This window comes from Papilio xuthus, unplaced genomic scaffold (assembly GCF_000836235.2).
Source record: "Papilio xuthus unplaced genomic scaffold, Pxut_1.1 DF827756.1, whole genome shotgun sequence".
Lineage (NCBI taxonomy): Eukaryota > Metazoa > Arthropoda > Insecta > Lepidoptera > Papilionidae > Papilio > Papilio xuthus.
This window is the reverse complement of record NW_013530893.1, coordinates 3,898,982-3,916,842: the sequence shown is the minus strand read 5'-3', so window position 1 is coordinate 3,916,842 and position 17,861 is coordinate 3,898,982. Positions and strand designations below refer to the sequence as shown.

Below are 17,861 nucleotides of genomic sequence, written 5' to 3'. Positions count from 1 at the left end.
AGTAAGATATCCTATTCTCTCATTCTTTGAAAAACAGTTATAAATATGTTTTCAAACAAGTATTTCGTCAGTGAGATTTGAAATACTAAGATTCATTCCATTCAGGTAATTTAGAGATGTAAAATAAATACAAAAAATATAAGATAGGATAAATATTTAATAAAATAATTCAATAAATTACTTATGTATAAAACAGACACATTAAACAAACTTATATATTTTAATATAAAGTACATAAAATTGTTCATAAATAAACAATTATATCATTGAAGTAATGATTACTACTAAAATAAGTATAAAATAATTAACCTTACCAAAGAAGTAAATAAAAATAAAATAACGATAAAGAATTAAAATTAACAATAAATTAAATAATTTAATCAATAAACATGATTATCTAGAATAACTTAAACATCATCATCATCAGCTCACTATACGTCCCCATTGAAGGGCTCGGATCCTACCCTAGGTTAAGGGTGATTAGGCTATAGTCAACCATACTGGCCAAGTGCGTTGCTTGACTTCACATATATCTTCACCATTCATATAATCCAAAATAAAAAAGTATAAAAAGGCATGATCGTTTAAAATGTTACCTATTGAGTCTCCATAATATCACCAATCCAAATACTCGTAGATTATAGGATTTTTTTTTAAATATAATATAATATAAAAATAATTAATAGACATATTCAATCTTAAAATAACAATACTTTAGTCAGAGAGATGTCATATAACTTATATATTTTTAATATTATTAAGCAAAGAAAACCCAAACTTGTCTTACTACCACACTCAAAATTGATTACTAAAGCAGTCCTTTAGGGATCAGTTACACTAATTCTTTAATATAGACTTTAAATAAATAAATATTTACTAATTAGAATTAAGAATCGGTTGGCCGAGGTACCGCTGGCGAGACGCCGTAGAGCTGGATCTGCGGGAGCTACAAGCGATGGACTGGCAGGAGAAGGCGCAGGACAGGCGACTTTGGCGATCTCGTGTCGGAGGCTAAGACCCACTTTGGATCAATGCGCCAGCGGAGTACGTAAGAAATAAGAATTAATACTAGATATAAGAAAGCAATACTAAGACCCTTAGTGTAGTAGTTATCTACTAAAAGTGTGGCATTATTCGTTAAACACTTAAATCTATTCAGTCTTGTACGCAGAATATGCTAGATCTGAGACATCGTTATGGGACCTCTTATCCCATCCGCCACTGCCGCCCCCTGATGACCAGCCGTGAGTCTCATGACCTCCACTACTCTTCTGTGATATTATTTTCTTAATAGCGAGGATACCGGCCAGTAATAACGCGATCTGAAAATATAAATAAGTAGGTTAATTGCAATCGATGATAAAAAAAATAATGTTTATAGCTTGTAGTGTTTCTGAGTTTCTACGGTGAAAAAAAAAAATTAAGTGAGTTTTTTTAAAAAAGAATAATATTACAGGTTAGTCATGAAATTCCTTTACATGTTGTTATCTCTGTTTATTTCAAAGTGAATGACAAGCATGACTATATTTTTGTAAATTTATTTCGGTAATGGTATGTTAAGATCGTGTTTGTGACCTTGACCTTTTTATACGATTTAAAATTTTTATAAAGTTATGTTAATTCATGAATATTTGAATTTTTACAGCAAAAGTAAATTCGTTCAAAACACACGATACTAAGTTGTTTAAATGTTTTTGCAGTCTTTTACAATGCAATGTTTAAAGAAAATTCCCTTGAATGTGTGGTGTTAAGGCGTACAATTTTCAAACATGAATTAATATTTTGCATAAAATAGATGATTCATTTTTTATGGAATATGATTATTTCTTTATTATTTAGTGCTGGCACAAAATAATACAAAAGAAAAAGGTAACAAAATAACCTAAACGACGAAGCCACGTGTCTTGCGGAGCTCTTCCAACATCAATCGAAATAAATCTCGTGCGACTTAAATAAACAAAATAAGCCGCACGAGATTTACTTAGAACGACGTTGGAATGTTCTTTCTTCAAATATTTCAAATGTAGCGCGCGAAATGATGTTCTTTTTTCATAAATTTACGCGGGATATAACGACCGCTTGCTACTAAGGCGGGAACAATACTGGCTACTGATATAATGGTTGACTCACGAATGATAATAAGAATCAAGAACAGGTTTTACATAACATTGGTTACGTATTTAGAGCAGGTAAATGCTCGTGTTAATTTGCTTAAGATTAATATAAGACATTGTATGTAGGTTATGTTTGATAGGATTTATTTTCATTGAATAATTTATATATATAAAAGAAAGTCGTGTTAGTTACACTATTTATAACTCAAGAACAGTCCTACCGATATGGCTGAAAATTGGTGAGGAGGTAGCTTAGAGCCAGGAGACGGACATAGGATACTATTTATTCAAATTTGTAATTTTTTTTCGAATTTATGCCTTGAAGAGCTGTTTTTGTTTACCTTCCTAATATTATAAATGCGAATGTTTAGATGGATGTGATGTGGATGAATGGGTGGGCTGCACTTATTTTTTTTTATATATCCACGCGAACGAAGTCGCGAGCAACAGCTAGTATTTGATAAAGATATTTATTTGTAAAGATATCTTCATACTAACAAACGGTATCTTATAAACGTTTTGTTGCTAACAGAATTACTTTAAAATATATATTCATTTTATTCCTAACCTTAAAAACTGTTTGAGACAAAAACTTATTGATATTCCGGATGGCATCAAAGCATTCCATGGCATTTTTTATTGCATTGTTGTACATACCGTGGGTTTCTAAGACCGAAATATCTGTACAAAACATATCATCATCCCTATCATTATCTTTTACAAAAAATTCTCTTTTAAGAAAAAAAAACTCAAAACCGTAACCCAAAGGGGTCGGCAGAGACCACGGACCTCTATTTGGCTGACATACATCTCTTGCTTCTACATTTATACATCTACACCTACATAATTAAAGTTAAGTAACCTTCTACTAACTTGCAATAACTTTGAAATGCTTGAAATTAGAATGTTAGACATCTTAATAGGCGAGTAAAAATAATGACGACATTAAAATACCGAATGCAGATTCTCTAGTAAAATTATTCCAAATAGTTAACAAGAAAGTAAACTGTATTTTAGAATAGTCTTTAGACATGCAAACGAAGGAAAAATATCTTGAAAATGGAAATTTTAACTACGATTTATAATGTTACTAATATTATAAATGCGAATGTTCAGATGGATGGATGCTTGTCTGGCTTTAATTTGTTTTAATTTGGCATTGACGTACATCGCAAAAGAATACACAGGCTACTTATTATTATTTTTTGTGTAGACGGAGTCGCAGGCGACAGATAGTTTTATTATATTCAAAGAAAGATAAAAAAGAAAATAATTAAATTTATTGTAGATTGTTACTTTAGAAGAGTGAAGAAAGTATCTTTGGATTTTGTTAAAGTTGTTAAAATAAAGAGACTGCCATGTTATATGTTTGTAAATTTAAGAGATATGTTCTATTGATATGTGGGTTTCAACTGCAATAATATTGACACGTATTATGATCCAATTTCAACAATATGGGTGCAATTGTCACGGAATTCGACATCCACGATTCAACCGTGATTGTATATAACGTGATCGTGTAAACTTTCTATAATATTATCCGTATCATCATCAGCTCACTACACGTCCCCACCGAGGGGCTCAGAGCCTACCCTAAGTTACGGGTGATTAGGCCATAGTCAAACACGCTGGCTAAGTGCGGGTTGGTTGACTTCACACATATATTTTGAATTTTTACGCAGATTTGTGCAGGTTATAACAATTTCCGTCATCGTAAGGACGTCAGATAAATGTACATATGTAAATTAAACATATTGGTACATCTAGGATTGAACCCACGAACTGCAGATTACAAGTCAAGTGCTGGAATGAATGCTCCTATGATATATTATTGCACTAAAAAACTTTCAGATCAATCGATCAACGGGAAATGGGTCTAATTTCAATTATTACATTTAGCGCTTAATAACCGAGCAAATTAAAGGACCATTTGAAAAGATTATTAACCTGTCAATCGATTCATAAATAAAGTAATTAAATAGAGATTCCTATTACATTTACAAACGATTTTCTCATCGTTGTTCCATATTTCTTGTCACAATAAACTATGTCATCGGAGCATCAATGTCATCGGCATTAAGAGCGCATGTGTTCTGTGAATTTGTGAAAACTGTTTTTCTGTGCATCATTAGTATTTGTTTGATGTGGGATTATCATGTCATCAGTCATTGTGGTTGTTAGTGCGAGGGTTTTTTTAAATAATTGTTCGACTATGTACAATGATATATCTTGTTTACTGTCTTGTTTGTTTCTGCGCGATATATATGAAGTTGAATTACGAATTTTATGTGTGTTTTAAAATATAATTATTTCGTTCAATTCGCATTCTGAACTCGAGTACCTTATAGTGGGTTTCTTAGACTAAAACCCTCGTTTTAAAACATACATTATCTTCGTTTTGTCAAAGATAATGATAGGGGTGACGATGTTTTCGAGTTTTTGGTTTCGGAAACATATCGTAAGACGGTTACTTTAGTGATATAATTTTCAAATAAATTTACATTTTCGTATAATATATGGAGATCTACAAGTAGGCGAATGATTAATACTAATCAATATGTGTGATTGTATCACAAGCAACCAACCAGCAATGGGTTAGCGTTGTTGATTATGACCTATTCAACTCATAGGGTAGGCTTCGGAGACACCTAGCGAGGACTTATAGTGAGCTGATGATTATATGTGACTATTAAAGCTGTAAATGCCTCCTGAAGGCAAACAGTGGCAATTCAGCCACAAATATATATACTACTTAAACTCATGTTTTACTTTTTATCTTATATTTTTACGAAATTAATGTTAATATTTGTGTTATACTACGTGTTTAAGCAAGTTAACATAGTTTTATCTAATTAGATTACTGTGTTTTCAAAGCGAAACGTAATGTTTAGTCGTGATCGTGACTGTACCGCTCTAGAAATAAAACGGAACATCGTTTTCTAGCTGCAATTGGATTTTACTAAGAGTATAATAGAATTTATTGATAATATAAAATATATTTTAAAAGCGTTTAATTCTTATATTAACCAACCGTTTATTATTAAGTTATTCCACAAATATGTTTGGTTTTCATATCTCTATAAATATATAATAATTACTTTGATAATAACAAAAACAGGATATTTTCATTGCCTATGTGTTCTTCCAGACTATGTTCTACAGCTTTGCCAAATTTCATCAAGATCCGCTTAACTATTCAGGAGATACCTTCTAACAAACATCCGTACATCCAAACTTTCGCATTTATAATATTAGTAAAATATAAAAAAAATCTGAAACGAATTGGTTTAAGCTTCTTCATAAATGAAACTGTTTTTAGGTAATAAGTTACTTACTGGGGGTTTCTTAGACTAAAATCCTCGTTTAATACAAATTGTCATGTCTGTTTAAAGAGACAGATATGACGATATGTTATATAACAAGACTTTTGTCTCAGAAACCAATGGTTAGCAATTCAGTCAGAATATTTGTTAAATATGTTCTCGACACATTTTACAATTTTACATTATTCGCTCCTAAGTGCGTCATTTGCGTGCGTTGTAACGAATTAAAATTTTCACGCTTTCGTGATGTAAATGCGATATAACATTTGACGGTGGCTGATGATAAATGCGTCTTGCTATTGTTGTAAAATTGTAAAGTCACGGGCGTATAAAGTTATTTATAACTGGACTAAGGTGAGAATAATTTTTGCTCTGATTTTCAAAGATCATTAAATATTGCTTAACATAATTATAGATGCAAGATAACAGTTTGACATGAAACTTACTAATGTTATAAATGTGAAAGTTTGAATGGACTAATTGAGGGATGTCCAGGATGGCTGGACGGATCTAGCTGAAATTTGACATAGATGCAGAACATATTCTGGAAGAACACATAAACTACTTATTAAGTTGACCTACTTGAATACTTAATTTACAATTAATATATGTTAATTAGAACAAAACATAGTTCCTTATACCAGTCAGTAATGTAAAGACTTTTGAAGACATTTTTCAAATGATTTGTCAAATGTCAGATGAACCTTATTCATAATTTCACTCACGTAGACACGTAATGGGTTCAAGTATAATCTTGACATTAATCAAAAGTACACAACACAAGTTGTTCTTGTAATAAACGAAGTAGAATAAAAGTAGAACATGCGAAGAATTTTCTCAAAGAAACTAATTACATGTCCAAGATTCCGTCACCAAATCATCATTATCATCATCATCAGCTCACTATACCTTCCTACCGAGGGGCTCGGAGCCTTCCCTAAGTTAGGGGGTGTCACTAAATAACAGTATAATATTATGACGTTGAGTATAAAAAAGATATGACAATATGAACTTAAAGAAATAATTTTATCAACAACACAACCATCTCAAAGTCCTTGTCACACTCTGGAGATATTCAAGAACGAAAACATTAATAAAATAAAGGTAACGTTTCCTAATAGTGGCTGTCGCCAAAAACTTAATTATTAACCTATGAGTTCTACCACGATATGTTCTACATCTATTCCGAATTTCATCGAGTTCCGTAAAGCCGTTCTGGATATATTTTATAAAAAATAACGATCCATTTAAACTTTCGCATTCATAATATTACTAGCTGTCGCCCACGAACTTTCATGGAATTAAAAAAAACTTTATTAGTAGTATGGTGTATAGTATAGACTATATTTTATATGTATGCCAAATTTCATATCGATCCATCCATCTAAACTTCCGAATTTATAATACTAGTAACATAGTGGTAGGAATAATTAAAGATTTTGCATTGAACTTTACTTAAGTACAAAAGTAAGGTACAACCTCATAAAACGATTCTCACGTTACGTATGTTTGAATGGCTTGGCACTATTATTGAAGTAGAAGCTATGCAATTTATTTAATTATACTGAAGCTGTCAGTAAGATTTTAAAGAATTTCATTCATTATTTCAATGGAAAGTGTAATTAAAATAAACAAAGAAATAAGAGAAATAGTTTCATAATTATGATGATTAAAATATTTCGTTCGTTAACGTTTCTTAGACTCAATTACTTTAGATATATTTAGGGTTAAATTTACACTTTTATTTGACAATATATTCTTTACTTTCTTGAATCCAAATATTATCAACATCAGCTCATACGTCACCACCAAGGAGTTCCGAGCCTGCCCTAAGTTAGAGGTGATTAGGCCATAGTCAATACTAGCCCAGTGCGGGTTGACTTCATATCTTTGAATTTCTTCCCAGATATGTACAGACTTTACGATGTTTTTAACCTGTTATAAATCGATGTTTGTTTTGACCCAAATGTCTCCTATATATTATATTTTTGCATTCACCTTTGTATATTTGATGTTATTTGTTTAATTATATTAAAAGTGTCTTATAGAAGTTTTACCAATATTAAAGCATCTATACCTTTGACACAATTAAAGCTTTTCCTGCCAGCACGAAGAGACCGGCCATGGCTAATGGTATCATCGCTGCTAACTTCATCACACCTCCCATCATCATCATCCCCATCATTTTCTTCATCTTGCCGCGACCTGGAATGATAAAGGTTATAATTTTAAAATAATGACACTATCAGCTTTACTCAGATAAGTCAATGGTCACTGAGGTGATCCTTAGTGTATTTTAATGAGCAATTTTTACACTAACTGTTTTAGTAACTATGAAATTACAATATAAACAATTGATTAAAATTTAATGCGAATGTTTGAATGGATGTTTGTATCTCCAAAACGGGTGGATGGATCTCGATGAAATTTGGCACACATAAAGAACATAATCTGGAAGAACACGTAGACCACGTTATGCTTTTTTTAAATTCCGCGCGTACGGAGTCACGGGCCACAGCTAGTCTATAAATAAAATTGTTTCCAACATCTCATGCTTTTGTGGTTACTTTTAGAATGATTTTAGTAAAAGTTAAGTATTCAACGATTTGTAAAATGACATCCGCTATAAAATTGCATTGTTATTATGTTTTATGGGACTTGCAGAACTTATCGTGAGTTGACTAGAATATTCAAAGCGATGGGAAAACTACAAGCAGCCAAGCATCTATTATAATATTATTAGTCTTAAAGACAATCTGGTCTGTGACCATTTTAATAAATTGATATCCATTACGTTTTACCTATCGTAGTTATTTTGTGGTTTGAAGAGTTTTCTATTATAAGCGATCGATGGAATTGATTTAACTTAAATAAATTGTTCTTCTAAATTATGGTAATAATGTGGTCACCTATTTTTGTTTAAATTTTACATCATTATGCAGATATACAACAACTATTTAAACGGAAACCTACATACATCGATTATGAATCGTTTATTTTCTTCATTCTAATCTCCATAGTTTATCCTAAAATCATAACAAGATACTGAAAAGATCCTTAAATTTTAAAATACCAAAAAGAATAATATGCTTTATGAAATTGTACATTTTTGAATTGTGTTTTGTTTCATTTAATCTGTGGAAATATGAAATGTAGCAACATTTATATTGTGAATAACTTGGTTAGTAGCTTAACTTAGCTTTCACTGAAGTTCCCTTTAAGTTAGAAGCTGATAGTAAATTAAGTTCAATCGTGTTCAGCTTTCGAGGACACGATGAATGTTAAATTAATGTATTATTTACTTCTAGACGTTATATTATGTATAAGAAAAAAGGTTGTATTATTGATTTTTTTTAGCTTAATTTATTACTGTGATAGATTATAAGAGAAGGGGTATCTGTGTGTTAAAATAATTAGATTAATCTTGTTATATATAACAAATTAGTTTTAAATATTATTTTCAGATAGTAATTATAAAAATACAAAAGCCTCTTCTAATTGGTTAAATAATAATTTTGAACAAATCACAAATAATCTTTAATTTTATAACGAAATTTTATTTCCAGTCTTACAAATTAGTAAGTATGACGACTTAAGTTTATTCAAAATTACATACCTTCTTCAACTCCTCTATTGAGTTCTTCACCAGACATTTTCGGTAATGAAAACTGAACCGTCCTTGAATTAGCGAATGCAGCAATCCTATCCCATAACATGGCTGATAATATTTCATCTTTGCTACCAAATCCTCTAGGCAAATTTGAATCTATGTCATTCTCACTAATAGGTGCAATTTCTACTTCCGATCCTTTGACTATATCTATACCATTGACTACAGGAATTGATTCCATTCTTGCTGCACGATCAAAGAACAATATAGCCTTCTTCTTCAAACATGGTAACAAATCTGAATGTTGACAATCTTCATATACTTTTACTATATATTTCATTCCTAGATCACCCTTTATTTCAACTAAACCTAATAAAACAAGGATGATTATTTTAGTTAACATTTTTTTTTAAAGATGTACACGGGTTGTGGTTATAAAAAAGACTGCAGATTTGCACGTGAACGTCTACCGTATTTATAGGCTATGCAGCGAGTATAAACAATCGTGTCTTAGATCGGGGGTACCGTATAAAGGAGATTATACATTAGTAGTAACGAGAATCTTCTTACATTTATTGTAACTATCAAGTAAGCAACAGTAGTGATAACTGCGAGTGTACAATACCCCTTAATAATGAAGATTTGTGTGTGTTTATAGGAACGGAAAGGTTGAATGTAGTTGTGTTATCAGATTGTTTGTTACGATTGTTGTAGAAGGTAAGTCCCTTAACTTTTAGAATTAGAAGTATGAAATAAATCAAACGGTCCAATTTCACATTATTTAGATAATTTTAGTAACTTATAAATGAATGTTAAAGGTTTTTTGGAATATTTTTTGTTACTAACTTATTAATATTATAAATGCGAATGTTTGGATGGATGGATGTTAGGTAGAATGTATCTCCAAAACGGCTAAACAGATTTCGAAGAAATTTAGAATGGACGTAGAACATTGATTTAAATTTAATTCTGAAGAATCTTCTTTTTCTATAATAAATTACTGAAGATGAAATTATTAATACAAATATCATAAATGATAAAGATATTCAATCTAATAAAATAGATATTACAATTCTTATTGAATTATAAGAAATAATTTCCTACTCTAAAAAAAAACTATAAATTTCTATAATAAAATATAATAAAAAAAAAAAAATCTAAAAAAAAACAAAAAAAACTAATAAAACAAATTGATTTTTTTTTATGATTTAAAATGAAATTTCAAATATATGACTCCACAAATCAATATTTTTTACTTAAAATATTTAAATTAAAATCAAATTATAAAAAATCTATTTTTAAGATTAATTAATTTAAAGGTAATCAAAATCAATGTAATAGGAACATAAAATATTCCCGAGAAATACCTGTATAAAAACTATAGACTCTTATATTATCTTAGCATCGCGGGCGACAGCTAGTATTTTATTTTAATTGTCAATTTTTTTGTTATGTTTTAATAGAATTTCTTTAAGTGATAGATGAAGAGAATTACAATTATAATTATAATTATTATAAAAAATACCATATCCAATTTTTTTTGGACTCTGTTATATTTTGCATGTTTACAATACGGAATTCGTCTATAATTAGCTTTGTAGTAATTGAGCATGATGTAACGTTTCCGGACAACTTTACTCCAATAAATAATACTGAGTTGTACTTCTGGTAACACAATTATTAAATAAAAGTTGTAGACTACACGTGTGATTGGTTAAAAGTAATTTGTTTTTTTTTATAACAGAAGGTGGGAAACGAGCAGCGGGAACACCGAGGTGTTCAACGACGCCCATGGACATTAGCAATACCAAAGTAACCGCAGATGAGTTGCCGTTATAGTGATACGCTCGCTTCTTGAAGGACCCTAAGTCTAAGTATCAAAACTTCTTTAAATTTAGACAAATGTTTGTTTAATGTTAAACGGAAAATATACTGTAAAGCTTCACAAATCGTTGAAAAAATATTTCTTTGTTAAAAATATTTAAAATGTGAATTTACTTATTATATTTTGTATTGTTCAATTTTTCCAACTTGAACAATACAAAATATAATAATTAAATTTATTTTTTACCCCGCGGCTCCGTCTGCGCGGGGTAAAAAATAAATTTAATTAGTAGCTTATTTGTCCTTCCAGGCTAAGTTCTACATCTGTGACAAATTTCAACGTGATCTATGCAGTCGTTCTGGAGATACCGTCTAACAAACATCCATCAATTAAATAATTCGTATTTATAATATTAGTAAGATTGGATGTTCCAATTTTAAATTTTTGATATGCACAGAAGCATTAAATTAATATTATTATTGTGATTTTCATTAGGTAATTTAAGTTAAAAGAAACTAAATCTTACTTCTCAAAGTCAAAGCTAATGTTAATAGCTAATCGCATGTAGTTAGGAATGAAAAGCTATGGGAAAGTATTAATGCAACATGCCCTAGACTTGTGTTGACAGTTGACAATTGACTCAAGTAACAAAGAACTATTAAATGTAAAAGCGATTTAAAAGTTCTTAGTGGTAAATTAATCATATATATAAAATTCTCGTGTCACGATTCTCATGAAATTTTGTTAGCATATTGAGTACGTCTGAGAATCGGCCAACATCTATTTTTAATCCCGCGCGGAGGTAGTCGCGAACGACAGCTAGTAGTCATAAAAATCTTTTTAAATTGTATTTTTTATATCTAGGTAAATAAATCAATTCAGTATTATAAACTCACTTATAATTCACAAGCAAATAAAGACCTAATGCGATCGGAATAAGGATTATTTTCATTATTACAGTGAATCTTTGGTGATAACATTGTACACTCGTGTAAAAAAGTCTTTATCATATTTGAATATGAATTAATAATTGCGTTATTTTACAAAATGTGTACAGTATAAAATAGAATAAAAAATGGGACACACATGCAAGCAAAACCGTTCGATCAAAAAAAAAAATCTCAGCACCAAGGGCGGAGTTACCCGGTAACACACATAAAAAAAAACATACAGACGAATTCATAACCTCCTTTTTGAAGTCGGCTAAAAATAGAATAAAATAAAATATGAAAATGTCTTCATAAATATTTTAGAAATGCGTAAGTGAAACCGCAGATGCGTTAGCATGCCTTAAATTAATAAAGTTTTTGGTAATAATACGCCACTGAACAATTACAAGACAATTTTACTTAATATTATTTTAAAAGCTAATGTTTAGATTTATGTATGGATGCATATTTGTTAGAGGATCTCCAGAACAGCTGCATGGATTTCGCTGTATGTCATAGATATAGAGCATAGCCTGGAAGAATATATAAGTTATAATTCTGCATGGACGGAGTCATACTAATATTATGATGCGATATTAAAATAATCCCAAAATGACAACCACTATATATACGAATTTACAAAAAAACAATTCCATGATCTTAACCTTAAAGTCGTATGTTACATTGACTTATTACCACTTCGCGGTGATTAAGGCTTGAACACACTAAGTGCGTTCACTGGCATTGTTGAATGTCCATTATGTTTGTGTTATTGTTCGCTTCGTAGATGTAAATAATGAATGTCAAGTTTGCTCGTCGTTTACTCAACAAGATTGTGTTTGCAAGCTTTTCTTTTAACAAAAAAATGTTAGGCTCGCATCAAGGCCTAAGGTGGTCAGCAACAGCGTTTACAATGGACCAGGGGATCCCATTTAGAAACAATACTAAGCACTCTTTTAAGAGAGTCGGTAGGCTTAAGGGTCAAGCACTTGACTTGCAATCTGCAGGTCCTGGGTTCGAATCCCGCCATGTACCAATATGTACAGTTATCCCACGTTCTTACGGTGAAGGAAAATATCGCGACGCAACCTGCACATACACTTGGCCAACGTGGTTGACTATGGCCTAATCACCCTTAACTTAGGGTAGGCTCCGAACCCCTCGGTGGGGACGTATAGTGAGGTGATGATGATGACTAAGCATTCTTTTAACTTTTTTCTAGATATACAACCAGCGTCTTCTTTGTTTGCTCTGAGTCTAATAATCTTGTCTTTTAGACCTGTTATTTTGAGTTATAAGAGATTAAATTAAATTTATTAAAACATTAAAATTAGTGAATCCGTACCGAGATGTGTTATCACCATGTCATAAAATAAGATCTCATAGTGGTGTTATCTTATAAATTAAAGATTATATTAAAGAACGGATTAAATATGCAATTAGCCGCTAAACGTAATTGATCACAGGTTATGCGTTCAGTGTGTGTTAAGGTGACTTTATGAATTCGGTCAATATTCAAAATTACTAAGTATATGTATAATAAAAAAATTAAAAAAAACTTTTAGCATGACTCAAAAATAATTTAATAATAAATGTAGCTTAACATACGCTATATTTATTACTAGAATCAGTAACAATGTAGCTTTCTTATGGCAAAAGAGTTTTTAGAAAGGTGAGGTAGTTTTTGAGTTTATTCGTTACATACAAAAATATAAATGTTTAGTTTTACAAATGTTATAATAAGTGTAGATAACTTAAAAATACGAAGTTATTTATTTAATTTTTCAATCAAAAATAATTTTCAGAAGACAAGAGTGAAGTACAAGTAAAGTGCCTTTTTCATTTCAAATAGGATTTTTAAAAACTATACTTAAAAAAAATCTATAGCATTTCAAGCTACGTTATAAAACTGTACAAGTTAAAAAAATTAGACGTTTTAAGAAAAGTCTAAAATTATAAACTGACCTTGACATAAATGCGTACCCGGTGCAAATGCGACCAGCGTTGGTCAGCAGCTGCGACTCACACAGTCACACAACAAGATCACAGACGCAAGCATGCACGCCTCAGTGCACGAACACACGATGCAACGATTGCACGCTCTAAAAGATTTATAGATAAATGCAGTTCCCGGTGAAAATAGATAAATGCCAGTGCTCATGTGTTTTCTACACATTTCAATAGACACAACCGCATTGACTGGACATTGGTCCATTCAATTTCCAAGGGGCATTCCATTATTATATAATTTAAAATGCGGTACCGCGCGACCATCGTCCTTTCTATCTGTATCCTTGTGACCGCATCAGCGGATACCTTCGGAGCCGGTCTCAAACTGATCGGAAGGATGTACGAGAACTGTGAACAATCTCAGGAGATGCTCAAGTGTTTCAAGATCCAAGCAGCAAAGTTAGCAGATAGAGCAGCTCGGATGGATACACTGCCTCTATTCGACGGCGTCGCCCTGGTCAGAGGAGTGAATCAGGAGCGCGCATACCCGTCTTCTCTGCCGGAAGGTGATTTAAATGCGCTGACGTCAAACGAAGTCGACAAATGTCTTCAAGAAGCTACAACAAAGTTGATGCAGACACATCGAGTTATTATATCACCGGCGAGCATCGGTGATGATATAGGAAGGTCATTGAGTCAAGCTAGAGGGAAATTGAAGAAAATGATAGGACCGATATTAGCTGGTGTTGCTATTAAAGGTGGGTTCTTGGCTATGGCTTTCCAAGCAATTGCTCTAATAGCTGGTAAAGCTCTGCTTATAGGTAAGATTGCTTTATTACTGTCGGCTATAATTGGTTTGAAAAAGTTAGTTTCTGGTGGAGACAATCATGAGAAGACTACGTATGAGATCGTGAAGCATCCTCAGGTATCCCAGAGTCATACATATTCGTCGTCTCATTATGGAAGTGATTTCGATACTACCGGTCCAGGAGGTCATTATAGGAGAAGCGTAGAGGATGAAGCAGCCGCCCAGGACAGAGCATATCGAGCATACGCCAAGACACAATAAGAAGCTTACGACTCTAGAATCGCAACTACGCGTCGGATACATATCGCATTGACAGGTTTTGATTAACACAAGAATAGGAATATTATTAATTTATTATTATACTATTTAATAATTTATTATTTTACTCAATAAGTTGAGTTTATTATTAATTTGTTAATTATTAAATATTGTTAATTTTATATCCACTTTATCGCACTGAATATTTTAGTATGTAAATAAGTTTAAATAATAGTTATTTGTTTTAATACGATGATATTTATGGTAATATTTGTGGTGTATATTATTTTAGTAAATATAATAATTATTACAATTAGGTTAGTCGACGGGTACTGTGCATTTCTGTGTTCTTAATGTTCATATGTCCAATTTTGTATAGAATTAGTTTAAGATTATAAATAATTTGGTGCTGTTAAGTTTATTATTAAGTTTTTTTTTGTTAATGCATAAACTTTGCTTGTTTATTTTGGTGGTTACGCGTATACCATATAAGTGGTATTTAATTTATTTATCCAAAAATTTTTTTAGGTTTTATATCGATGATGACAAATATCCTATAAAAAAAACCAATGACTAATTCATAAACTATTCCACTCTCGTTATTGTTTTATTTTAGTTTACTTAAGAGGTCAGTAATATTAAATTTAATTTTAATTGACTTTGAAAAATTGAATTTTTATTCCCACTCTTATTTTTACTTAAATATGGTTTTTACTCATGGTAATATTCTCTACATGCCATGTGCCAAATAAAATATTATTTAGTTGCACAAAATGGCTGACAATTTAAAAAGTAAAGCATAAGAGTTTTTTTAATAGCGAAAAATATCTAAAGAAAAGTCTACTCTTCTCTAATCCAATTATTAAAAAACCTAATTTTAGTGTTAAATTTTAATTATTAACTTAAATGTTAATGATTGGTTTACACTACGCCAGTACAGTAGGACAATAGCGCTGGCCTGTCATGAACTGTTTTGACTCACGGGCGCCAGTTAGTTTATGCCAGTTGTATGCCAGCGTTGATTATAGCGCTACTGTCCTACTGTACTGACATAATGTGAACCCGACATTAAGGATAAGCAGAGAATTACTATAGTAGAATAATTGGCATTTGTTTTGCAAGAAAAGCAGATGAATAGGTCATTTTATTCCTGAGGTGCCAACTCCAAGCGCCGGGTACTATGATCCATGTCATAAAGTTATATCTTGAATCTGTTTAAGGGTTATTGTTTTGTCGTATTCCAGCCTTTACCCCTAAGGGTCGACACAGCATGTACTACTCTATCATACGTTTTTATAAGCCGACATCTCCCAAGTCCCTCCCTTAGACATGTTTCAGGGTTAAAAGTAAAGATTATTATGAGTTATTTCAAAAATGTTCTTTCGTGATAATACCTGGTTGTAGCGTTACATTGTCGCGTGTCTTTTAGATTCGCGAGTACACGAACAGGGAAGACGATCGATTGATTTACAAGATAATTGACTTTAAATTCTCGCTACGCTGCATTCTTCTTCGTGTGCGGAATTATTGAAAATAAGTTCATAAACAAAAATTATAAATTTGAATCTAGTTAAAAAATAACTTAAACTGTAACTTTATTACATTCCAGGTAATACAAATGGCAACACACGCTTTAAAAAAGTGGGCTTTCATTGTTAAAAACTTCCACTGCCGGCAACACCTAAGTTTTATTGTTTTCTCTCTCATACGTTTTGAAAAATCGAGATAATGATATGTTTTAAATAAATTTCAGCAGTGGAAACTGACGTTAAATATTAAATTAATGTGTTGTCGTGATACAACGTAATTAATCTATAAATTTCATACCGATAAGTATTTTTGAACATGTTCTGATTAATCAAGAATGACAATTAGATTGACGATAGTTTTTTGTTGGATTTTTTTTCATTTTTAGAGTTAATTTATTTTCATGTTAAAATATTGTAATAGTTTCTTGGTCATTTTTCTTTTAGTATAGGGTCTTTATATTACGTACACGAATCCTATATAAATTCAGAATTCGTTGTTTCTTCAAAAAAAACTTGAAAGATGAGATTTTATTCTGGTTTTACTGCTTATATAGTGTTTCCACCGACTACGAAAAGGAGGAGGTTCAGAATTCGTCACTATGTTTTTTGTTACTTCGTAACTCCGCTCCTGATTGTCAAATTTTCATAATTATTTTTTTATTCGAAAAATTTTTCTTGTCATTTGGTCCAATTGAATTCGGATTCCTACTTGGAATCATATTTTTTGCTTCTCACTTGCAAAAAACTAACGACTTAAAAAATACAAGTTATTTTAATTCTTAAGCTCGTTAAACAACAGTACCAACTAATAACACTCTTTTTAATAAAAGAGGATTAAAAAAAATGGTTTTTTATCAATAAAATCATTATGAGAACGTTATTAGACCGATATGATCTGTGGTAATAAACAGATTGCCAGTTGGAGCGTCTCTAGTCAGTTATTCATCCTAATTCTATTTCCCCAGTTAAATGCAAGTAAATGCGTTTAACGAACATGAACGAAGATATCAAGGTAACTGGGTTAACATCGGATATGCTTAGAAATATTCATAAAAACAGGAAATATCACCATGGATATAAGTAAAAGTTATTGCTGGATAGGTCTTTGTAATTCTTCCTTTGACCCAATTGGTAAAAACCAAACATATCTTACGGGAATCCTACACATTTCTGGGATCATAGGTAGCCTATTTGCCCTTTCAGGCTAAGTTCTATATGTATGCCAAATTTAATCGATATCCGTTCAGTCGTTTTGGAGATAACAGCCATGCATGCATCGAAACATTCGCATTTATAATTTTAGTAAGAGGTGAGATGTAGATTATTTTAGGAAGCTTTAATAGATTGATTGAATATATTGAATTCATTATTAGTCATTCGTAGTACGAGATAAAATTAACCTAATTTAATTGGTGATAATTGAAATATTAAGAAAACATAGACAATTATATTTAATAAGATGAGCGTGACGTTGAAACGAAGAATTATCACGCGAAGATGAAAAACTAGCGAACG

The 17,861-nt window shown here is 31.3% G+C and overlaps 2 protein-coding genes across 3 annotated transcripts; one reads left to right on the top strand and one right to left on the bottom strand.

The window, feature by feature from the left end:
- Positions 1 to 550: 550 nt before the first annotated feature.
- On the bottom strand, positions 551 to 9,401 carry LOC106116252 (DUF1676 domain-containing protein Osi12). Of its 2 annotated transcripts, XM_013310013.1 has the most exons (3): positions 9,054 to 9,401; positions 7,515 to 7,642; positions 551 to 1,322 (listed from the first exon to the last, which is right to left on the bottom strand). In XM_013310013.1, the coding sequence occupies exons 1-3, from the start codon at positions 9,385 to 9,387 to the stop codon at positions 1,152 to 1,154; spliced, it is 633 nt and encodes a 210-aa protein (XP_013165467.1). In that variant the 5' UTR covers positions 9,388 to 9,401; the 3' UTR covers positions 551 to 1,151. The 2 variants fall into 2 exon arrangements, 1 of the variants encoding a protein (XP_013165467.1); XR_001227792.1 differs by lacking the exons at positions 7,515 to 7,642; positions 9,054 to 9,401 and adding an exon at positions 1,883 to 2,091 and having other exon boundaries at positions 1,242 to 1,322.
- A 4,654-nt stretch (positions 9,402 to 14,055) lies between these two features.
- On the top strand, positions 14,056 to 14,820 carry Osi11 (Osiris 11). The gene has a single exon (XM_013309839.1). The coding sequence runs from the start codon at positions 14,056 to 14,058 to the stop codon at positions 14,818 to 14,820; it is 765 nt and encodes a 254-aa protein (XP_013165293.1).
- The last annotated feature ends 3,041 nt before the right edge of the window (positions 14,821 to 17,861 follow it).